The sequence below is a fragment of the Lichenostomus cassidix genome, chromosome 28, assembly GCF_008360975.1.
Source record: "Lichenostomus cassidix isolate B80296 chromosome 28, HeHo_3.0, whole genome shotgun sequence".
Taxonomy (NCBI): Eukaryota; Metazoa; Chordata; class Aves; order Passeriformes; family Meliphagidae; genus Lichenostomus; species Lichenostomus cassidix.
This window is the reverse complement of record NC_139508.1, coordinates 5,036,125-5,060,360: the sequence shown is the minus strand read 5'-3', so window position 1 is coordinate 5,060,360 and position 24,236 is coordinate 5,036,125. Positions and strand designations below refer to the sequence as shown.

General features: G+C 54.2%; 1 protein-coding gene across 1 annotated transcript in view; it reads left to right on the top strand.

Annotated features, from left to right (window-relative positions):
• Positions 1-24,015, top strand: part of ONECUT3 (one cut homeobox 3) — a 29,924-nt gene extending 5,909 nt beyond the window's left edge. The window contains exon 2 of the mRNA XM_085040258.1: positions 15,892-24,015. Coding sequence (XP_084896384.1) covers positions 15,892-16,184 — 293 coding nt within the window. The 3' untranslated portion in view covers positions 16,185-24,015. The remainder of the gene's footprint in view (positions 1-15,891) is intronic.
• The last annotated feature ends 221 nt before the right edge of the window (positions 24,016-24,236 follow it).

The following is a 24,236-nucleotide window of genomic DNA, read 5'->3' as shown; positions in this document are numbered from 1 at the left end:
TTTTTGGGTTCACGTTTCGGGTGGGTTTTTGCTGGGTTTATCTTTTTCTGGGTGTACAACACGGGGGTGATATATTTTTTTTCCTTGTCCTGTCAATCGCCACTGAAACCATAAGGGAGAGATAACAGAGAAGAGAAAACTCTCGGAGTGACCTTTGAATCAATTTGAAAAACCTCATTTAACTGATAAGTCTTGAAAGGCCCAGAACTAATTTGAAAATACATCTATTAAAATCTCATTGCCGCTGCCTGGGAGCTGCTGGGAAGGGTGTGCGAGGCGACTTCCCGGGGTCGGGGGAGCCGGGAGAGCAGGTTTAAGCCCTGGTCAACAAAGAGATTGCAGAGCTGACTGCAAAATGATGGGGCTTAGACCAGGAGAAAAATAAGAATATTAAAAGAAAATGGGTTTTTCTCTCCCAGCTGGTGGGGAAAGGAGAGATTTACAGCATTTTCCTGCCATAACCAGGCGCGGAGTCTGGGATCGCAGACAGAATATTGGATTTTTTTTTTTTTATTTTTTTTCTCCCTTCACAAAACAAATCCAATATTTTCTCATTCTGCTCAGAGGCAGCTGCAGGGCCGGGGAGCCTGTGGTTCTGTGGGGGCAGCTGTGTCTCCTCCGAGGAGCCGAGGGGAAGCTCTGTGCTCCCATCGCTGCGTTTTCTGCTCCCATCGCTGCGTTTTCTGCTCCCATCGCTGCGTTTTCTGCTCGCACACCTTGGTGCCAAGAAAGCAGAGGAAGCAGAGGGATGGTGGAGGCAGGAAAAGACCACAGGCAGGGCTCAGGCACCTGTTCTCCTGCTTTGGGAATGTCCTACCCTGCCCTGCCCTGGGCATCACCTGGGTGTAAAGAAAAAAAATCCCTGCAGAAACCTCCTGGCACAGGGGGCTCCTGGTGAAAGGCTTGCAGCAGGCGATGGCTGACTAGAAACACAAACACAAAAATCAGATTTAAAATTTAATAAACTCCATCAGAGCCTGGTTTGAAAGAACTGGGGCTCGGCAGTTCAGTGGCGATTCAGGGATCCTCCTGCTCCAGACCTTGGGGTACAATTTGGGGTGCTGCTGCCTTGGGATGGGCTGTGTTCCCTGGAGGAATCACTGCCTGGCTGTGACAGACCTGGACCCGTCACCTCCCAGCCTCAGCACCTCGCTGGCTGGGGAGAAAGAGTCTCCTGAGGTTCCCTGAGATTTCTTGGAAAGGTTCAGGCAGAGGGAGGCCAACACCCTGAGCAGGAATGGAGGCACTGGGCAGCTCTGATCTGCCCTCACCCCACAGCCTCACACAGCTCTCTCCTGGCTTCTCTTTGGCGTTGAGCTGAGATGTCCAAATTCCTGTAGTTTAGCATGAAGCTGGGCTCAAAGGAAGCCAGGATGAGTCCCGTGAACCCAGGATGAGTCCCATCAAGCCTGGATATGGCCTGATCCACCCGGGATGTGCACTTGGCCATGGCTCTACTCCTGCACAGCACCAAGGGCAGCGCAGAGAGGCTGAGGCCATTCCCAGGCTTGAAAAGTGGCCTAAAGGGGAAGTTTGAGCCAGAAATTTTCCTCTCCATCCTCATCCACAAGCGATGCCAGGTGGGAGCAATGCAGGAATGCGCCGGGGCAGGGAGGAGCTGGCGAGCAGCAGCTTTTGGCAGCCGAGTGTGTTTAATCCTGGCTCTGTGCAGGGCTGAGGCCATCGAGCGGCAAAATTTGCTGATTTAATGGAAATTCAAAAATCTCGTTAATACCTCGAATGATACAGAGAGATCTCTGTATCCAGCAAGATGTAAAGCAAGGCGGGATTGGATGGGAGAAATGGATTTTTAAAATATTTGGAGGTTGTTAAAAAATAACGAAGCAAAAAGGCAATGTGGATTTTGTGGTTCTGGAAAGAGGGACCAAGGCATTTAAAAAATAAAGACCTGATGTTGAAATGGAGAGGTGTTTGTATGGACATGGGTAGGATTTCAGGAATGACCTTAACAACTCAATCCTAATATATTTGTTTCTATATGGAATATATCTTTATATAGATATTTATATTCCATTAGGGATCTGCACCAGTGCTCTAAACACTGGTGGTTTCTGCAGTGCAAGGAGAGGAGGTTCAGAAATTATTCAAAAGCGATACCATGGGGTTCAAGGTGTTTTATGGCTGGAGAAGTTGGGGTTCAAGGTGTTTCACAGGTGGTGAAGTCAGTGCTTTGCTCCCACACCCCCACAGACACCCCCACGGGTGGAATTCAGAGGTGGTGGCATGCGGTGGGCAGGGCTGCAGGATCTCCTATTCCATATCCCCATCCCACTGTGGGCATCGACTTTTTGCCCCCTCATTTGAGGTCACCTCTGTTTCTTCACCTTCTCCTTCCCAGGGTTTTCCCTCTGAGCTCTGCACTGCAGGATTTGGGTGCTCCAACCAACCCCTGCCTGGATTCCTCCATGCAGGAGGACTTGGTGTTGCCATCAGATGAGTTTGGGGAGCTGGGGGATGGAATTTTGGGGAGCTGAGGGGTGGAATTTGCTGCCTGGCCCCAGCCCAGGGAATTGCAGATCCAGCACCTCTGCCCTGCGTTAGACATGTCCCTATGGGGAGACCTGGACCCACTGTCCTGCCTCACTTCTGTGCCTGTGATTCTCCCTCTTCTTTTTGTTTTCCCAAATCCAAGGTATAGGAATCACCATCAGGAGAGAGCACTTTGGGATTTGGGACACCTTGTCACCCCTGTCAGACTGGGGATGCTCAGCTCTGCCCAGCCTGGGAGAAGGAGATGGAAAATCCCCATATGGAGTTGGAGGGGAAAGCAGGGGCAAGGCTGGCACTGGCTGTGCTTTCTTTGCTTGCAGAGGAAGGAGGAAAATCCCAACATCTTGACCAAAAAAAAAGAAGGAAGAGCAAATTGCAGCTTTTTCTGCTGCTGCTGTCACTGCCAGGGGTACCAACCCTGCTCTGCTGAGCTCAGGGCTCAGCAGTGAGCAGAGCTGCTGGTCTCCCATCCAGGCTGGAGCAGAACCGAGGTCTCCTGCTTGGAGAATGAATGAATGAGGAATGAATGAGGAGGAATGAATCCAGGGAACCCTAAATCTCGGGGGCTGGCAGGGTTGGGTGTGCTGAGAGCGCTCAGTGTGTGGCACAGCTCTGAGAGCACTGCTGAGAACCCAGAGCATCAGATTTGGCTGTCACGGACCCCATAAAACCCCCAAAACCAGGGGAAACACCTGGGGCCACAGTCATCTCCAAAAGTGATGGTGTCCCCAAGGATCCCCCCCCAGCAGTGCCCAGCAGGGCAGGGCATAGTCTGGGGCAGCCAGGGGCCATGGCAAGGTTGGCTTTGACCACTGGGAAATGTCCCAAAGCCTCCCCACACCAAGTGCCACCACGTGGAAGGGACACAATTGGTGATGTGGCCGTGGGCTGAGAGCATCCACAGCCCCCCTCGTGCCTCAGTTTCCCAGGGAAGCAGTGGGGATGAGGCTGCTCTGGCAGCACCAGTTCTTAAATCCGAGGAACTCCGCAATGGCACAGAGCCTTCGAGCCAGGAGATGAGGTCCCTTTGTGGGAGTCACGCTCCTCCCGGCCGATAAAGAGCAGGTAATGAGCGAAGTCTCTCCATTAGGGATAAAATTGCAAATGCACCGGGAGCTGCTGACGGGCGATAGCATCAGGGGCTGACAGAGATCTCAGCGGCTCTGGGGAAGCTGCTCCCGCTGTGGAGCAGCGCAGACCCCAGCACAGAGCTGGGGAAAGCAATGACAGCATCCCATCCCTGCAATTTTCCCATAAATCTGGCCCTACTCTGTATTTTTTCCCATTTCCCGAGGGTCTCTTGCTTGCCCTGGCATCCTCCAGATAAATTCCAGTGTGGCATGGGGAAGGGCTCTCCACTGGGTTTTGCTCTGTGGATGGAGCAGCACCTGGCCCGGTTTGGCTGGAATGTGACACTCGGTGGCTTGTGTTTCCAAAGCCTCCCTGGAATGGGGACTCTCTTCCCCTTTTGCCTCCCAAATCACAGCGGGAGGGTGGGATGGTGGCACTGCCCTGCCAGGCTTCAGAGTCACCCCAGGGCCTCTGGAAATGGATCCCTGGATCAATGCCTGACATTAATCCTCTTTTGGGGGCCAAACTGCAGGATTTTGCTGACATTTCTCAAGTGGAAGGCAGTGAATCCCTACCCTGCTATTCCCAGGGGAGCTCCTGTACTGGATTCCTGCTGGATCGCCCAAAGCTGCTTGCTCACTTGCCAACACACACGGGCAGCCAGAAAACCAGAAACTGAAAAATAAATCATCAAAATCAAGGCGTTTACTCGAGGAAAGCTGATTCCAAACCACCTCGTTTTTCCTGGAGAGTATTTGAAAGTATCTCCCCAAAACCATAACGGCCTTTTCCACCCCAAATTGGTGGTTTCTCTGCCTTCAACACCTCAAAAAAAAACCCAGGTTATTTATTTGCTCTGGTTTTTTGCACCGTGGTGAGGTGGTTGCCCCGCTGTGTGTAGCTGGGGGTGAGCTGGGATTTGGGGGAACAGCCTTGAGGGGCTGTCACAGCACCGTCATCCCCCTGGAAAAGGGACCTCGGGGGCACATTTAGGGAATTGGGGGGCTCAGATGCCCAACTCAGCCTCATACTCCAGAGGATTTTCAGGGTGTTTGTGGAGGGTTTGTGCTTTCTCGGGATGATGGGTTCATTCCGGTGCTCCCGCAGGTGCCCAGCCCGGGTATCCCGGGTAGGAGGTGACAGCCCCCAGGCAGTGTCACTGTCACCTGGCAGAGCTCCCCGGGAGTGGCTCCGGAGAAAGGAGGAAGGAAGGGAAAGGGGGATGAAAGGTGGGAAACAAAGGGGCTGCTGGGCGTTGGGCTTGGGCAGAGCTGTGACACCCGGCGGGTCCCCTCGCTCCCTCCTCTCCTCCCCTTGCTCTTCCTCCTCCTTGTTTTGTGGGGTTCTTTTTTCTTTTAATTTTTTTATATTTACCTTTTATTTTCCTCCTTTTTTCTCTTCTTTCTCTTTCCTTTTCCGTTTTTTCTTTTCATTTGCTTCCCTTTTTTTCTTTTCTTTTTCCTTTTCTTTCCCCTTTTCCTATCTTTCTCTTTTTCATTTCCTTACATTTCTCTTTATCCTTTATCTTTTTTCTTATTTATTTTTCTTTCCCTTTTTTTCTTCTTCTGCATCTCCTCATTCTGCTTTTCCTCTTCTTCCTTTTCTCTCTTTCTCTTCCTTTTCTTTATTCTATTTTCTCTTTTTTTTTCTCTTTCTTTTCTCTCTTTTTTTTTTTCCTTTTTTCCCTCTCTCTCCTCCTTTCTTTTTTAACCCGTTTTACACCCCAACCCCTTTCCCAGCCACTTTGGGAGAGAAACCATTCCCTTTATTACCCCCAAGCCCCTTCCCCGAGCTGCGCTGTCACATTCCACTGTCCCACCTGCGGGGGGAAGCCCTGGGGACGAGCAGCTCCGGCCGGGGAATAAAGCAGGGAACAGGGCAGGGAATAGCGCAGTTCCTTCGGGATGAATCCCCCTCTTCCCGCAGCCCTCCCTGCAAACCTGCCCGCGAGCTCCCGCCGGTCACGTCGCCATCAAAGTGATGTGCCAGCAATATCCAACACGCAGTTAAAGCCACTCGTGGGAGTTTCAATAAAATCGACCGGGCAGGATCAATGGGCTGCGCTGGCCCCATCCCCGCACGGAATGGGGCGGGGGGCAGGAAAAACACCCAGGGCTGCGAAATGGGGGGCGGTGGGAGGGGGGAGCTGATTACAAATCTATCCCATCCTTGCCGTGATTAATTGCTGCCTTACCAGAAGGAACAGCGCGGGGTGGGGGTCATTTTTAAAGGTAACGGTGGGGAGGGAGTTTCTCTGCTGGCTGCAGAGGGGAGGAGGCAAGAGCCCTTTTCCCGGTGGGTTTCCCCCTCGGCAGGATGGGGCCGGGAGCAGGACCCGGGGGGCAGCGACTGTGCTCATTCACGCCCCCAGCAGCGATCTGGGAGCTGGGAATGGCCCTCCCCAGCCACGCCGGGGAAGCTGAAGCCCATCCAGCTGGGATCACTGGTGTCCCAGTGCTGGAACCCTGTTGCGGAGCTGGCTGAGCTCCCAGCGAGAGCATCGCTTGATGGACCAGCGGGGTCCAGGTTCTGACTGCCCCTCACCCTCAGACACCCCTGGGCAGCCCCTTCACCCCCCAGCGGGACTTTGAAAGGGCTCTGCGTCCTCCCCAGCGCTGGGGGTCTCGGTGCTGCCCTGCCCTCCCCGGAGATGCCCAGCTCAAATTAAAACATCATCCATCGTTACAGTGGCAGCGCATAATCCCTGGCAGATCAGTGCAATTACTGCGGGAAATGCCTAGGGAGCTGCACTAATAACGCCGGGCCGGTGTATTAAGAGTCACTGGCTTAGCGCCGGCCACGCCACGGCGGCCCCACGTGCGTGGGGGGACGGCTGGGGACACCCCGGGGGGCAGCGGGGTCCCGGTGGGGCTCGGGGCGGTGGCTGTGGGGCTCGGTGGGGGTTTGGGGTGGTTTTCCTGTCCCCCTGCCTCATATGTGTGGAGCAGTGGTGGGGTTGTGATGGGAAATCACTGGGCAGTGATGGGACAGCGGTGGGACACTGCAGAGGGTGACAATGGGTCAGCTGTGGGGCAGGGATGGGGCTGTAATGGGGCAGCGATGGGGCAGTGCTAGCCAGGGATGAGGCAGCGATGTGGCGTGCTGGACAGTGATGGTCAGTAATGGGGCAGTGCTGGGGCAGCGCTGGTCACTAATGGGGCAGTGATGGTCAGTAATAGGGCAGTGATGAGGCTGTGATGGGCAGTGATGGGCAGTGATGAGGCAGTGGTGAGGCAGCGCTGGGGCAGTGATGGTCAGTAATGGGGCAATGGTGAGGCAGTGATGAGGCAGTGATGGGCAGTGATGGGCAGTGTCCCTTCCCTGCCCCGTACCCTGGCCCGGCAGTGCCATTCCCGCAGCTCCCAGGGCTTCCTCTCCCCGCACCCCCCCCGGACTGGGGTGGATCGCTCCATCCCGTGTGCGCGGGGCGGCAGGACCGGTCCATTGTGCCGAGCGCGGGGGGTGAGGAGGGCGGGTCCATTGGGCACGGAGGGGGCGTGGCGGGCCGTACCACTGCCTGCGCCCCGGGGGGGTGTGCGCCCGGCCATCCGCAGGGGGGCGCCAACGCAGCGGGGACAGCCCAGAGCGGCTGAGGGGGGCGGGGCGGAACGAACCATTCCCGGGCTGCGGGGAGGGGCAGGGCGAGACCAGCGCTCCGGCGTGGGGGGGCAGCGGGTTGGGACCCCTCCTCACTCTCGGCCCGAGGCAAGCCGGTGTCACCCTGGGCCAGAGGGGTGAGGGGGGGACACACCTGGGGGGCCAACGCCGGGACCCCACAGGGCCACCCCAGCCCCGAGCGGCAGGATGGGGTCTTGTCCCGGTGCTGGCAGAGAATCCCAGAGCGGTTTGGGTTGGAAGGACCTTAAAGCTCATCCTGTCCCACCTCTGCCATGGCAGGGACATCTTCCACTAGCCCAGGTTGCTCCAAGCCCTGTCCAACCTGGCCTTGGACACTGCCAGGGATCCAGGGGCAGCCACAGCTGCTTTGGGTAACCTGTGCCAGGGCCTCAGCACCCTCACAGCCAGGAATTCCTTCCCAATATCCCATCTAAATTTCACTTTTTCAATGGGAAGCCATTCCCATATCCTGTCCCTCCATCCCTTGTCCCTAGTCCCTCTCCAGCTCTCCTGGAGCTCCTTCAGGCCCTGGCAGAGGCTCTGAGGTCTCCTTGGAGCTTCTCTTCTCCAGGTGAACACCCCCAGCTCTCCCAGCCTGGCCCCAGAGCAGAAGGGCTCCAGCCCTTGGAGCATCTCCATGGCCTCCTCTGGCCTGGCTGCAGCAGCTCCATGTCCTGCTGATGTTGTTCCCCAGGGCTGAGGCAGCTCTGCAGGTGAGGTCTCACCTGAGGGGGCAGAGGGGCAGAATCCCCCCATCCCTGCTGCCCACACTGGGGGCTCAGCCCAGCACAGGGGGTTTCTGGGGGTTTCAGTGCCCATGGCTGGGGCAGATTGAGTTTCTCACCCACCAGCACCCCCAAATCCTTCTCCCCAGGGCTGATCTCCATGAGTTCATCTCCCATTCTGTGCTCAGGGCTGGGATTTCCCAAACCCTGCTCAGTGTGTGGAGGTCAGGCTGGGCACCTGCTGCTGATGCTGGCTCTGTGCTGGGTGGGAACACCTGGGATTTGGGGTCACTTCAGAGCTGGGCTGTGACATGGGCTGATAGAGGGCTTTGAACTGCCTGGAGAGCTGGGGGCTCCCTGGGGCAGAGCCACACACCTTGGGAGGGCTCCAGTCTGGATCTCCCTCCTGCCATGCACTGCTGGAGCTCAGGGATAACCCAGAGCAGCCAATGTCCCTGTGCAGATCATCCTACCCACCTGCAGAGGGTCCTGGAGACACAAACCTTGCACACCCACCCCAGAGGATTACTGACTGTCCGGGGTTTCCCTGCACCGCCGAGGAAGAAATCCAGCAGCCCACTGAGAATTGACTCAGCCAAGTCCCAAGGCACCTTCCCATCTCATACCCGATAAATCCACCCGGGACCAGATTTAATCAGGAAATGCAGGAAACTCTTGGGGTTTTTCCCCCACTGCTTTTTCCCTCACTCCAGCTCACGTTCTGTGGCTGATGATGGCTCTGGGCCATCTCTGGACACCAGCTCTGCTGACACCAGCTCAGGACCAACACACCCTCCAAGGAAAGATGTGTCATTGGTGCTGAACTCGTTCATCGTCCCTGCTCAGTTCCAGGTCCAGGAGCTGCTGGAGGCAGGAACAGGCTGGTGGGAATCCCTGATGCCAAAGGGAGATCCTGGCTGCTCCTTTCCTGTGGGAAGGGATGAGGACAGAGTGGAATGCACAGGAGCCTCAGCCACATGTGTCACAGGGATGCCACCCTGGATTCTCATCACAGGCTCCTTGTCCAGGCTTCATTCTCGCAGAATGGCAGAACCCTGGAATATTCTGAGCTGGAAGGGACCCACAGGGATCATCAGTCCAACCCCAGCCCTGCACAGACACCCCAACAATCCCACCCTGGACATCCCTGGCAGCATTGTCCAAACACTCCTGGAGCTCTGGCAGCCTTGGGGCAGGGACCATTCCCTGGGGAGCCTGGGCAGTGCCCCAGCAGCCTCTGGGGGAAGAACCTTTCCCTAATCTCTAACCCAACACCCCCCTCCTGCAACTGCAAAAAACCCCCACAAATCAACCCCCAAAGTCCCCTTTCCCCCCCAGGTTCTGTAGCTGGGGCTCTTGCACCAAAGCTGAGCACGAGCAAGTCCCGCTGACTCCAAGGAAAACTTCTTTCAGGGGACGGAGGTTTTCCAGCCGCACCTCATCCCCTCCGCCGCTGCCATCCCTCCGGGCACTGCCGGCTGCTGCCTGACTCCGGCACTTCATTAGCACCAATTTGCTCTCGTCACGCTAAGTGGTGGTGACTCGGGAGAGGAGTGAGGAGAAGCGAGCAGCCGGGAGCTCTCCCAGGGCTGCAGTGCCCAGCCCTGCCTCACACCAGCAGCTGGCCAGTCCCAGCAGCAGCTCCCGATGGCCGTGCTCTCCACTGGAACAATAACAGCAGCCAACAAAAGGCCTGGAAAGGGAGGAAATAGGACAAAATGGGGGAAGCGACTTTTCAGGAGAGCCGTGAGCTGATCCCAGTTCCCCTGGGTGCTGGGGAGAGCAGAGCAGGGCACCAGGTCTGCCTTTACAAAGGTCTCTGGAAAAGCAAGTGGAAAATGAGACCTCTGCAGAAAGGAAATGCTTTCAGCAACAAACTCACCTTTTAACGTCATGTGAAACTGTTTCGGTGTCCCTGAGAGGGGTTTGGTGGCTGCCACCAGGGCCAGGACAGCTCACCTGGAAAGGACAAGAATAAAACCAGGGCGAATGTGGAGGGATGGAGCCAAGCCCAGCTGCAAAGGAGCCACAGCTCCTTTGTGTCCCTTCAGCTGCCCTCAGACCAGACCAGCTCGTCTGCTTCAGTGCTGAGAAAGCTCAAAACGCCACCCATGGAAAAACACACCACACTTGAGAAGTGCAGGAGGGGAAATGATGTGTCCTGGAGGCTCTGCCAGTCTCCCCCAGCTTCTGCTGATCCCAAATCAGGAAGAGATGGGACCTCCACCTCGGGAAGGACCCTTGTCACCCGAGCAGAGGATGGAGGGCTTGTGCTTTCCCTTCCAGCACCTTCCAGCCCCTTCCCTCCCGCTGCCAGCCCCTGGGCGGTGGGCAATGTGTCGGGTGGTCAGTGGGGATGGCTGGCAGAGCCTCCCAGCCCCATCCGGTGGATCAGAGCTGCTCCCTGGGATGAGCCACCGAAACCCTCGGCGTGGGAAGGGAAGTGCAGGCGGCAGCGCTTTGTCTCATCTCATCTCCTCATTTGCAGCGTTCAGAGGAAGATTTAATTTGCTGGGCTAGGGGAAGCGGCTCCCCCTGCAGCGCTGGCTGCATACCAATGACCAGGGGCTCTCCTCGTCCTCCCCGGGCGCCCAGGGACACCCGCGGGGAAGCCTGGCCCCACCGAGGCGGGGACACGTGGCACAGGGACACGTGTGGGGCTGGCAGCTCTGGCTGGGCTCTGTCATTCCCACCCGGCAGGGCTGGGAGGCTCTGCAGACACATCGCGGCTCCTGATCACGTCTCACTGAACGGCCTCCCATCTCCTTTTTTTAACTCCAGAGTGGCTCAGATGCTGGGGGACCAGGGCACCCAAAATTCCCCACAGGCTTTGGAGCCCAGAAGGTGTTGTTTTGGGGTTTTTTTGGGCTTTTTATCATGTGCTGCTGAAATCTAAGGGATCCCGGCAATGGGCACTACAGGGCAGGCTCTGCTCTGGTCATTCCATGGTTGACACCACATCCCCTTTGCCTTTGTGTTCATCTGTGTTTGGAACTAAATGGTATTTCAGGAAAAAAAAAAAGGCAAAAAGAAAGTTGAGGTTTGTTTTTTGAGCACTTTTCTTGTATACTGCTGCCTGTCCTGTCAGCATTGTGTCCTCCCAACTGGAGAAGAGCTGAATTTCTGCTCGAGACCCTTGTTTGTGTCAAATCTCTTTGGGCTCTTTTCCTGCAGTGCAGAGAGAAGGCAAACCAAGCTCTCACAGTTGCCCCAGCAGCCCTGCCAGCCCCACTGTGGACCGAAGGATTTCTGGTTTGGAGACAAAGCTCCCTGATCTCTGCTCCAGCTTTGGGGGAGCCAATGCCACGAGGTTCATTCAGACCCTGTGGGAGGCTCTGGGCTCATCCCTGTTTGCTCAGAGCTCCCAAAACCTTCCAGAACAGTGGGTTGGGGCTGAACCAGGAGCACCCAGCACCTTATCTGGGACATCACAGAACCATGAAATTGTTAAGGCTGGAAAAGACCTCTAAGATCAAATCCAACCGTCAGCACCATCACCGTGTTCACCACTAAAAATGTCCCCAAATGCCACATCCACGAATTTTTTACCTCTTCCAGGGGTGATGACTCCACCATTTCCCTGGACTGCCTGTGCCAGGGCTGGACAACCTTTCCCATGAAGAAGTTTTCCTTAATATGCAATCTAAACCTCCCCTGGTGCAACTTGAGGTAATTTCCTCCTGTCCTGTCATTTGTTACTCGGGAGAAGAGACTGACTCCCACCTCTGCCTCTTCAAGGAGAAGGGGAAACTGAGGCTGGACGTGTCTTGAAGGCCTGGAGAGAAGCCAGCTTTGCTCAGGGCCATTTCCCATCCAGTGTCCACCACCAGAATGAGCCCATCCCACCTTTGCACCAGGAAAATCTGTCCCGACCAACCACATCCAGGTTCCCCCTGTCCATCCCATCCTCCACCTCCCTCTGAGCCCATAAATGCTCCCTGGTCCCCTTCCACCCCTGGGAGATGATTTGACAAGGAGAAAAAGAGAGAAACTGGTGGGTTTTGTGTGTTTTTTCCCCCCTAACCTTGCTTACAGCCGGTCGTGCTGGCTCTGAAAGCTCCTGGCTGTCTTTTGTGATTTCAACAAATCACCAGCACTTAAGCAAAGTGGGCAGAAAATTACAGGTTGTATTGCAAGTGAATGGAGAGGGAGAGCACGCTGGGGCCGAAAAACAGAGGTTTGAGGGTATAATAGAGAAAGCAAGGACTGGCAGGCTGCGGAAGCCTGCAAAGCCATCAGGTATTAGTTAAATGCTTCGCGAGGTTCACGCTGTGAGGCATAATCGCAGCTCCCGAGCAGCAGCCGTTTGATTGTCTCTATTATGTCCCCTCTGAAATGATTTGGGAGATATTTTGCTCGGAGCTGTCAAGGTGAAGTCAAGGAAAATGCGCTCCCTCTGACATGAGGCTCCTGGGAGGCAGAAACCCTGAGCAGAATCCTCCGGGGAGGAGGGTGGGATGCCTCTGCTTTTGGAGCTCTTTCCTCCTGCTTTCCCTGCCCGAGGTTCCTCTTTGCCTTTGCTCTCTGTGGTTTTTTGCAGCCAGGTCAGAGCTGCCTTAGGGATGGGATTTCATGCCTGATGTGTGGAAGGGTTTGTGCTGTCACCCCATCCTACTGCATCTGGTGGCTCCTCGTTGTCACTTCTGGGCTCCTTGGTTGGCTTTTGAGGGCATGAAATGAGCTGGGGAGAGGTGGAGGGAGGAGAAAATCGCCATTGTGGGTGAGCCTAACCCCTTATTGGCCAACAGAGCATCCCTCTGGCCATGGCAGACCTCAATCCATCTCTCCCACTGTTGGTCCTGGCACTGCCTGTGTCCTCTGTGCCCCAGCAGGAGCAGGACAAGCCTGGGAATAAACTCTGTACTTTGGGGACACAATGCAGGGGCAGTAGTGGAAATGTCCACAGACCCAGAGACCCAGGAAGGATGTGACAGAAAAAAAACCATAAAGCCAAGGCTGGATTGTTTGGATCTTAGGACGTGGATAAAAACAGGATTTTGAAGCACAAAGAGAGCACCTCACCCACGGCTGAGATGGGTGGGAGTCAGAGCCATACCCCTGGCTGTCCCTTGTCCCTGGCTGCCTGCAGGGACATGGGGACAGCCACTGCCAGCCTGCCTGGTAAAGCAGCACCCAAGGGATGGGGAATGGGAAAAAGATCCTCCGTTGGGGGCTTGATGGCTGCCGTAAATAGATCTGAGCAGCGTCCCCATCGATCGCTGCTGTGCGGAGCTGTAATTAGATTGAGCTGGGGGAGAGGGATGGTGGGCTGCGTCAGCAGAAAGGGAAATTAATAAATAAACAAACGAGCACAGGAAATGTGGGATGCGGCCGCCGGCAGCAGCGTGGGCCAAAAATAACCCCAAATACCAGGGGTGGGGTGCAGGATGTCACCTGAGCAGTGGCACCAGTTTTAGTGCCGGAGCCCAGTTCTACCAGCAAGGCCCTGATGGGTCGTGTTTGCCTCGGAGCTTGGAGTTATTCAAGGGAGACTGGGGTGTAATAATCACTCCTAAAAATTGAAAGGGGGGTTGGAATGCAAGGCTGGAAAGCTGGAATGCTGGATCATCTTGGGCTGGCTATCCGGCTCTGTGCTGGGAATGGGTGCCAGCAGACAGCAGAGCTAGAGGATAGCCTGGATGGGCAGGGTGACAGCTGGGTCACATCCACAGGTCCCGTAGGGATGTGGGAGACATTCCAAGTGCCATCCTGCAGAGCAAAAGCGCTGTGGATGGAGTGTGAGGAGCCCACGATGGACACAGAAGGAGCTGAGCATGCCAGGGGTGCTGGGAGGGCGTGGGGAGGGTGGGTGAGGGGAACAAGTGTGGGGGGAATTTTTCTGTCTGTTGTTTGACTTGGGGGGAAGTTTTGGGAGGGTCTTTTTTTAATATTTTTTAATTCATGTCTGGAAAAAAAGTCAAATTTTCTATAAAGGCTTTTTTTGTTTGTTCTTTTTGCAAGCATCTGATGGTCATAGGGTAGGTTTCCACATTCTCTGCTGGCTGTTTGAGTAAGGTACCCCTGGGACAGGGTCCCCTGGCATCACTCAGGCTGTCCCTTTGTCCCTAAGGATGGTGATGCAGCCAAACCTGCCTGGGGTGGGAGAAAGGGAGGGGAAGGTTCTCCACTGGCTTTAACAGGTGGAAAATGAAACCTCTGCAGAAAGGAAATGACTGAGAGTGGGACTAACAGGGACTGAGAGTGGTCATGTCCAGCTCGGTGCCTCCTGGCTGCTGCCCCAGTGGGAGCAGAGCTGGTGGCTCCCAGCACTGCATGGGGACAAGGCCAGGAGCGATCCCAGCAGCTGGGACAGAGCTACATCTGCTGGATCGATTGTCTGCTTCACTCAGCTCCAGATTTCCCCAGCTCTGTGTGGAAGGGGTGGATGTCCTCTCTCAGTTGGAGGTGATGTGAAGAGGGCTGGTAGTGGCCAGCTGGAGAAAAACAGGAGGAACAGCTTGCTTGTTTTCTAGTGAGGTAGAAATTACTCCAAACACCCTCTTTTACTCCTAGGCTGCCTTTTCCTGCCCGTGGAGGTGTGTTTGGAGAGTGGGAAGTTGTTTATTCCCACAGGGGAATACCTGTCCCATGCTGTCCCATCCCCGTGGCATTTCAGCCTTGCCCTCTGGCCACTCCAAGCTCTGTGCTTGGAGCTTGGAGCTTCCTTTGACCCCCCCAGGTCAGAGAGGCTCCTGCAAGTGCCTGAGGGAAGCAATTTGAAATCTGCCAGCCAGAGAGTAAACACCCCACAGGAGCTGTGGCCTCGCTGCAAAATCCTTAGGAAGGGCTGAACCAAGAAACCCCAAAGGCTGAAAACTGCTGCTGCCCTGGGCAAGAGTGGGACTTCCTTTGGGAAGTCTTCAGCCCATGGTTTGCTCACCCTTTTCTGAGCTTCTGGGAGGAAATGCTTTGTCCCCCGCTGTGTAGGGTCAGATCCATGCCCTGCCTTGCCCATGGCTTCTCAGGTTCCTGAAGTTCCATGTCTGGTTGAGTCCTGAGCAGCTAAATCAAACCTCAACAGCTTCAGAGTCAGCCCTGCTTTGAGCAGGGACTGGATCAGCCACCTCCACCATTCTGTGGTTTTCTAGGAAAATGTGACGGTGAAGGTCCCCTTGTCCCACCTCTTCCACCAACTGTGCACAACTGAAATTCATATATTTCTTTCTTTTACTCACCTCCCCCCCTGTCCCCCTGCAGCACGGTGGGGTCAGGGGGGCTTTCCTGGCTCTCGCAGTCCTTCCCCATGTGACAGCCCCTTTGTCCTGACCTTTGGCTCAAGCCAAACCTGCAGGGAAATCTTTTAATTCTTTACTGACAAATGTGCCAGAGGATCTGGTAGCAAAGGCACACTGGGGAGACAGAATTTCCTGGAGCCTCCAGTGACTCAGGCAGGAAAACCCCTTCCCAGAGCAGGTGGATCCATGATCGGTCCTTGCAGTGGGACATGGAGGCTGCAGATTGACCTTTCCATAACGTCCCTGTCCCCAGCTCTTCCCTGCATTTCTGAGCTGGCAGCTGGATGTGGTGGCCAAGTGACACCAGTTCCTTGGGTCCTCCAGGGAGCTCCACAGAGGGGATGAGGAGGTGAGGGAGACCCTGCTGAGGGAGGCTGATGGATAACCCCCAAAATGTAGAGATGGATCCGAGCAGCCAGGCCCTGGGAGCAGAGCAGTCCAGGGCTTTCCTCAGTCTCTAATCTCATGGTCATCTGGAGATGCTGAGACTTTTCCTGGGCTTCCCCCAGGCTGTTGTCACCCTGGTGTCACAGGAGGCCATTGTCCCATCTCAGCAGGCACTCAGGAGGCACAGGGAGGAAGAGGAGGGAGAGGTGGGCCACGAGCCAGTGAGTTTCTGAGTTTCCTGGAGGGAAGGGCCTGGATTTCGGGAGGCAGCCAGGCAGCCTGCAAGCAGGCCGGGGTGGGGAGCCCCAGCTAACAGCCCTGTTCTCTCTTTTGAACGTCTCCAGCCTGCAAACGCAAGGAGCAGGAGCAGCAGAAGGACAGGAGCCTGCAGCCCAAGAAGCAGCGCCTGGTCTTCACGGACCTGCAGCGCCGCACCCTGATCGCCATCTTCAAGGAGAACAAGCGCCCGTCCAAGGAGATGCAGATGACCATCTCGCAGCAGCTGGGCCTGGAGCTCAACACCGTCAGCAACTTCTTCATGAACGCCCGCCGGAGGTGCATGAACCGCTGGCAGGAGGAGCCAGGCGCCAACCCCGGGGTCCCCTCGTCTTCTACAAGCACTTTCTCCAAAGCATGATGTCCCCCAGCCCTCCCTGCCCCTTCCTGGACGTCCCCCTCATGACAAAGCCAACCCCAGACTCACACGCATGGCCGGTCTGGGGTGGGTGCTTTTGGGGTGAGTCCATCAGCCTCTCAAACCCTCAGCCGGGCATCACCCATGGATATGGGCCTTGGGCCACCTCCTGCTGTCACCTCCTGCTGTCACCTCCTGCTGCCACGTCCTGCCAGCTCGTGGAGCAGGGACAGAGTTTGTGACCAGGTCAGCTCCATCCCCAGGAGGGCTCAGAGGAAACCCGTGTGGAGTGAGGGGTGATGTGGGATGCAAGTGAGGCACTATTTGGAAGTAGCCCTGGTCCTTGGGGGTCCTTGGGGATCCTTGGGGGTCCTTGGGGGTCCTTGGGGATCACAGAGCCTTGTCTTCACCTGCCCACGAAGGTTTTTGGGGACAGAGGCCTGCCCTGACCCCTCAACCCAACCTTGACCCCTGTCACAGCCACCCTTACGGCTCCCACAGCAGAAGGGTAAAGGTGGGGGTGACACACAAAGTGGCATCATGGGCTGGGCTCTGGCACAACCCCACTGAACCAGGGCCAAACCCGCCATGGTTCAAAGGGGCTGAGCAGGGAAGGGGCTCCCAGTGTGCCTGGAGGGCTCCTGCCAGGTCGCTGGGTGCTGAAGGTTTCCCCCCACTGAGGTGCAGCAGGTTCCCCACGGAATCCCCACTCAGCATTTCCCTGCCTTGAGGGTTTTGCAGACCTGGCTGAGGGCATTCCCGTAGTGTTTCCTCCACAGACATCTCCCTCTGATCCCCCCGGGACACCCCAGGAGCAGCCACACCCCAGGCCCCTCATGCACTCACCCCCAACCCACGAGAGCACCCCGGTCCCAGATCCCTGCCAGAGAAGCTCCACGGTGAAGGAGTCCCTTCCTGCCTCCACGGACCCGAGCGCCCCATCCCGAGGGGACCCCGGCTGCTCCGTGCCGCCCGGCGCCCCAGCAGGTCAAAGAAGCACATTTTAGCTACAGAAATCGGGTATTTAAAAATAACAATTGTTCGAAAGGAGACGGGAGGAGAGACTTGGAGCGAAGGATCTGACCTTTCCCGGTGACTGGCTCCACCTTTCACCACTGGATTTCTGGTTCACTTTTCAGCCGAGGAATGGACACAGACAAAGCAGATTTGTTGGCTTTGCCTCTTGCCCCATCTGCCCCTTGACACACACTTTTGCCCCCTCCTGCCCCCCACTCTTCATCTCTGTTACCAAAGAAATTACAAAACCAAAAACCCAACAATAACAACAACAACCAAAAAAAAAAATTCCCTCCTGGGAACCAACGTCGGTGCACGGTGGGAAAAGAAAAATCCGAGGGATCTGGTGGCGAAATCCAGCCCTGGGTGTGAGAAGGGGGAAAACTCCCCAAGGAGATTGAAAGGGAAAAAACCAACCCCCCAAAAAAGGAATAACAACAGAAACCACAACCAAACAAGCTCAACAAAGACCGGCAACTTACCAAAAAGACACCAGATTTTTTTTTTTTTTGTGCCAATTAACAGCCTGCCTTAAACGCGAATTTCTGGAGCAATGGTACTTAGCTTCAAAGGGATCGTTTCCTCCGAGCTCTCGATGGTGACTTGTGCCATATAAAAAAGCAATCACGAGGCCAAACCCTTACAATCAGCCCTCTCCCAGCCCCCCGAGGGCTCCTTGCCAGCCCAGGATGTCCTTGGGACGAGCAGGAGGTGCCGCTGGGGACAGGGAAGGGCTGGGAGAGGCTTGGGGATGAAGGGGGAGGCAAGGTCCCCTTCTTTCCCCACCACTTGGGGAAAAAAAATCCTCCAAAACCAACCATCAACCAAAAAAAAAGGGGACACTCTTGAATTTATGCGGGTAAAAAAGTACCATCTGTGTTCTAGCGCTATGTTTTCTTCGATTCACTTTACTTTGAGAGTGATCAGTTGTGTCACAGGAAGGCACCTTGTTGAAAAGAAGGAAAAAACAAAGAAAAGAAAAGGGTATGTGTTCACCAAAAAAAACCAAAACCAAAACCAAAACCAAAAAAAAAGCACCCCAAAAAAAAAGAGGAAAGAAAGGACAAAAGAATGAAGAGAGAAAGAAAAAACCCCTGCACATGAAGCCCTGACCAGCCTGGTCACTGGTGGGGTCAGAGGACGTCTTGAACCAAAGAGCTCCTGGGGTAGGTGGGCGGTGGAGAGGCTGGGGGGTGTCAGACTGGACATGGTCACACCAAACTGAACCTGGAAAGAGAGGGCGGGAGAGAGGGATGGCGAGAGGGAAGAGCGGGAAGGGGCAGGTGCCGCAGCGTGTTTTGCCAACCAGAACCCAAAACCTAATGGGAATCTCATCCCCCCAGGACCCCGCTCCCCGCCACTGATTTTTTCCCCTAATGTTGTTTCTTCTTGTCTTGTCGTGACGTGGTGACGATGGTGGTGGATTCCTGAACCCCATCGAGTAGTATTCAAGGGCTGAAAAGCCAGGAAGGGGGCCTTGGTTTGGGAAGTGATAAACACAACAGGAAAATTAAAAAAAAAAAAAAAAAGGGAAAAAAAGGAAAAGAAAGAAAAAGAAAAAAAAAAGAAAAGAAAAGAAAAAAAAAGAGTAAATGCCACAGGCCCTCAAGGATGCAAAGACATTTCTAGTGAGAACCCGAGACTAAAGGCTACCTCACTTGAGTTTTCAATTTTTGTGATTTGAAAATCACGTCTGATACCAAAGATTTTGTTGCCTTGTCTGGTCTGTGCTGGAAACGCCACTTTCCCTGCTCCCCATGGCCGGGCTGGCCGAGAGCCCCCCAGCCTGGCTGAGACACCCTGGCCACCCCCAGCCCCAGCCCTGGCCCTGTCGAGTCCCCAGAGAGCGAGGGAGGAGGCGAGCGAGCGACTCCGGGATGGCAGCGTGGTAGATGAGTGCCTTTTTCTTGTACCAAAGGTGTGTGGCCATTTCTTTGCTCCTCTGCTTTGATCCTTAAGACTCACTGTTACCTCAGCTCTCCACCGGGACAGATTCCCACAGCTCTCGTAGTCTTTGGGTGTTGGGATGAAGGAAAGAACCCCAACCCTTGTCCTGATTGAAGAGAAAACATCCCCCTCGCTGCAGGAAAGGTGCTGGTTCCCTGGCATGTCTCCCCTCTCAGATGTCCCTGTGTCCCCCCACCTGGTCCCCAGGGTCCCTCCATCCAGCCCCTCTTGCCCCAGGAGCACAGAGCTGCTGTCCAGGGGCACTGATCCCAGGGAAAGGCTTTGCTCCGTGTCCTTCTCCAGCCTCTTGCTGCTGGGACCTTGCAGAAGGTGACAAAGTTTCCTCACGATGTGACAAAGTGAGTTTCCTCATGGGGTGTTTTTGCTTTGCTCAGCTTAGATTTGGGCTTCAGTTCCCACTTTTGGTAGCACAGTTTGTGGCATTTCTGTTTGGAAAGACGAAGGCAGGAGCAGTGGAAAGCCTCAGCCTGGGCTTTCTCCAAAAACTCTTCCTTTAGGGAATGAGTTGGAGCTGTGAATCCTTTAAGTAGGAGCTGTTTCCCTGTCCCCAAAGGGGCAGTTTTGGCTCATTAGGGAGGATCTGTGCAGCTAGACCTGCTCCATTCTGCCCCTTGGCTTCAGCAAAAGGCAGCAGGAGATCCCTCTGGATGCTCTTCCCCAGCAATCCCCAGAATGCCCAGTTTAGGGAAAACTTGGGTTGAACTGGACCTGTCTGGTTCAGGCTCCGGCCAAGGCGACTCCTTTGAGTTGGACCAAAGCTGCCCAGGGCCAACCCTGGGGTGATTCTTGGGGTTGTCCTGTGCAGGGCCAGGAGCTGCACTTGGTGATCCTGGGGGTGACTTCCAACCCAGGAGATCCCAGGAGATTCCAGGATTCTAACACCCCTGGTGAGAGCAAACCCATCCAGGTTCTCCATCCTGCTGGGCAGCCTGAGAGGGCCAGCCAGACCCTGTCACCTCCCTGTCCCCCCTGTCCCCCCTCCACACCATTGCCTTGGCCAGGGCTTGCCCTCTCCTGGCCATGCCACCCCCTTGTCCCCAATCCCCCCTGGCTTGTGATACCAAAGACGTTCTCTATGCAGGAGAAAGCCTTCATTGCCACCCAGCACAGACCTTACAAGCCTTTGACAATGTTCTCTGAAATACCTCAAAATATTTAATGTATAGTTTATGTGATAAAAAAAAATTACTTAGCTAGTTTTTGGAATTTGTGACTTGAAGCTTTATACTGTTAAATTATAATTTTGCAGAAGACGGCATGTTCTTATTTCTTTGATGCGTTCAATGGGAGACATATTGAATGTTAAGGAAATGAAAGCTGGATAGTTTCACGATTTAAAAAAAAAAGAGAGAAAGAGAGAGAGAAAGAGAGAGAGAAAGATTAAAAAAAAAAAGGACCCTTGGAGTTTACAGATTTCATATTTAAACAAGTCCTTTTAAAAAAAAAAAGAAAAAAAAAGAAAAACTAATAATGATGACGATACCTTTGCGTTCAGATGTGTTACTTTTCTCTGAGTCATGTCGTACAAGAGTATTTATTATATGTGTTCTGTGTTCAAATGTAATTTAAAGAAGACAAAAAAAAAGACAAAAAAAAAAAGACAAGATGAGAATTTGATTTATGCATGAAAAAAATATACTCTTTCTTGAAGTAATGTAATAATTATTCGGGGAGGGGTGGTCGGGTGGGAGCGGGAGGGGACAAACTGTGCTTTTTTTGTCCACGAGTTTTTGGTTGATGAAGATTTCTCTGCATGGATCATGGTTCTGTTCCAACTCACAACCACGGAAAAGTCATCGTTTATCCCCTCGGTTTCTTCCTTCACCTCTTTTCTTCCTTTCCTCACTCTGAAAATCACATGGCAGCCGCAGTGGGAGGTGAGGGCTGCTTGGGGGAACCCTGGGGAGGGTGGGGGACACGGCCTGGCCCCATGCCCAGCAAACAGGGTAAGGGAATCTGGACATGGGACCCTGCCGTGCCACCCATCCCACCCCTCCTCTGGGGTCTGGCTCCTCGCTGTGCTTTGTGGGTTTTGTTATTTTGGGGGAGGTTGTGGGTTTTGGTTGGTTTTTTTTGCTTTCTCCAGCTCTGTGGGTCAAATCCCAAGTGCAGCCAAGAGGAGGAGAGACAATCAGCCACCACCACGACCTGAGCTGGCAAATCCACAGGGCTCCTCGTGTGCTCTGAGACAAGGGAAACAGCCCTGGGCACCCCAAACCCCCTCAGGGCTGAGACCTGTGCAGGTGATGCTCCCAAATCCCCACCCTTGGGATAACCTCACAGCCCTGCCTCTGCTGCTGCCCTGCACAGAAAGAAGGGCTGAAGATTGTGTTGAATCAAGGCCCAGCTGGACCCGGGGATTGCTGGAGTGACCCATTTCTGGGGTCCTTGTCCCCAAGAATGTGTTTTGGGTCAGAAGCACACCCAGCACACTGTCCCTGACAGACTTTCCTGTGCCACCAGCCTGGCTCTCACTCTGTGCAAGGACATCTGCCCTGGCTGAAGAAGAATCCAGGCAGTGGAAGAGGCCCTGGAGGGTCCCAACCCACCAGGAGGTCTCAGGGCACTTTGGAAGGTCTTTGAAGCTTCCTGCAAATGTCTGGATTCAACGCCCTGAGTGTCTCCTTCCTCCCCCTGCTCCTCCTCCTCTCCCTGCTTATAGACAGGAAGAGAGGAGCAGGAAGGAATCACAGCTTTGGGGAGCAGGAGGGTGATGAGGACCTGGAGGAGGCAGTGGTGCCATTCCCAGAGCATTTCCCTGAAACTGCTGCTTCCTCATCCCTCTCCAACCTCTTTGCCACTCGAGGTGGACCCAAAGCTCAGCTCACCACGAGGAAAGAGATCTCAGCTTCTTCAGGCCCCACCAAAGAGGCCCCCAAAAGGCAAGGAAGGTGTTTTACAGTCTGAAGCTCTTGTCTGGTGCTGTGTCCCTGCAGCCTTTGCCATCATTGTGGCCAGAACAGAGAATCTCAGCACCCACTGACCAAGAACGTGGCTTTTAGGAGGAGATGATGGTTCCAGCAGCACCACTCATCTGCTGACCAGCCCTCCTGCCCTCTAGGGAGCTTTGCATCTCCCCAGATCCCAGTTCCTCCTCTGAGACCTTTTCCACCAAGACAAGCTTGAAGGCCAAGACCACGATTCCAGCTGCAAGAAGGTCTGGCCAGGCTTGGATACAACCCCCAGCAAGTCCTTGGAGCTTACAGAGACCAGCTGGATTCCATCCTGGGGACTGATGGCTTGGGAGACCCCAGAGAAGCCAAGATCTGAGTTCTCTTCCCTGTCCTTTATCCCAGCAGGGCTCTGTGGCTCAGCTGAGCCCTGCCCATGCCAGGACCTGGCTGTCCCTGCTGCCCACACCAACCAAAATGCCTGGAGGAGCAACTTGCCACGATACCAAAGATTTTTTTTTCCCTGCAGGTAATGACAATCCGAGCTCTGTCCTAAAGACAATTCTCTTGACCAGGGTTGCATCTAAAGGGCATTTGTGTGCTGTGGGGAGCAGGAGCCAACCCAAGGCTCCAGGAACACCTCTGAGGGCGATAGAGGGCAGTGAGGAAGAGGAGGAGACCTGGGATCTCCCACTGAAACCTACTGGCTCATCCTGGCCACTGTCTCCTACTTGAATTGTGGAAGTTTTCAGGGATTTGGGTCATTGCATTACCTGTGGTGTTCCCTGGCCACTCCAGCTCTTCCTCGGGTGGAAGTTTTCCAACGATGACTTCAATGCTTTGAAACCTCACTGCCAGCAGTGGGGCAGCGCCGTCCCCATCCTGCTGGGAAAGCAGGAGGATTGTGGGGTTGGTTTTAACCATTTTTACCCCACTCTGGCACAACCAGAGCTGAGCTTTCCCTGCGCTAACAGCTACACCAGACATTGGCACAGAGTGGGAGAAACGGCTTTGCCCAAAAAATCGCCATTCGCCCTTTTTCCTGAATATCCCAAATCCGGGTGGGGAGTATGATCAGCTCCTCATCACCTCTCTGCCCAACCCACACTGGGCACCACTGGGTTGTCACCACCCCATCTGCCTCTCCCTGTCACCACCACACATCCCCAGCATGGAGCTGGTTCCTTTCCCTTGTCTCAGAGAACACCTGGCCATGGGGCTGGACCTGCAGGAGATGCCACCAGGAATCTGCTTCCTCTCACATCTTTGTCTGAGGCTTGTAAAGAGAGGAAATTAAAAATTCAAATAACAAAATTTGGGTTTGTTTCGTTTTTTTGGTTTGGGGTTTTTTTCCTTTTTCCCCTTTGATTTCTAAAGGAAACAAAAGAGTCAGACAGAATCCAGACCAGCCAGGGAGAACCCACAGCCCCAGCTCTGCCAGCCCAGCCTCCTCCAGAAAACATTGCTCATTTTCCTGTATAGCAATAGGTGATGCTTGTCCTCATCCCACACAGTCTGAGGGCCACATCTCTGAGTTTTTAAAATTACTTTTTCCTTCTAATTAAATTAATTTAATTTTTTTTTGCTGCTGCTTCATTGTTACTCTCATGGGATAAGTTTTATTCTACAGCGAAATGCAATTGTTACTCCTCTGTGTCTTGCAACTATATTTGTTTAAGCTATTTACAAATGTTAAAAAAGAAAAAAAAATAAAATAAAAAAGAGTCTTATGTGTCAGGCACTTTATCCAAACTGTGCTGTGTGCTCTGGAGTTTGTTCCTTGTTCTTTGCAATGACTCATGCAGGGGAAGTTATCAGGAAACTTAACTCCAGCCTGTCAACAGGTTTTAAAAGAGAGGAAAAAAATTAATCTCTATTTGTTCATCCTCTACTGGTCATGACTGTGTTGTATTTCTGCAGCTTTCTGTTTCTTCAATAAATTATTTTCTAGTCATTCACCCTGGCGTGTGTGGTGTCCTGTGGTGATGAGAGGGTCAATTCCCACCCCTGCCCCCTTCAACCACCTCACTCCTCTCACAAACTTTGCCTGGGAGATTCAGGGATCATGCCCAGGAAGCTGGGAAAGGTTTCTCCCCCTGTTTTCCACCTGGCAGTTGCAGCAGTGAGAGCTTTCCCAGAGGAAAGACTTTTATTTCTTGGCACCATCCAGGCCCTTCTG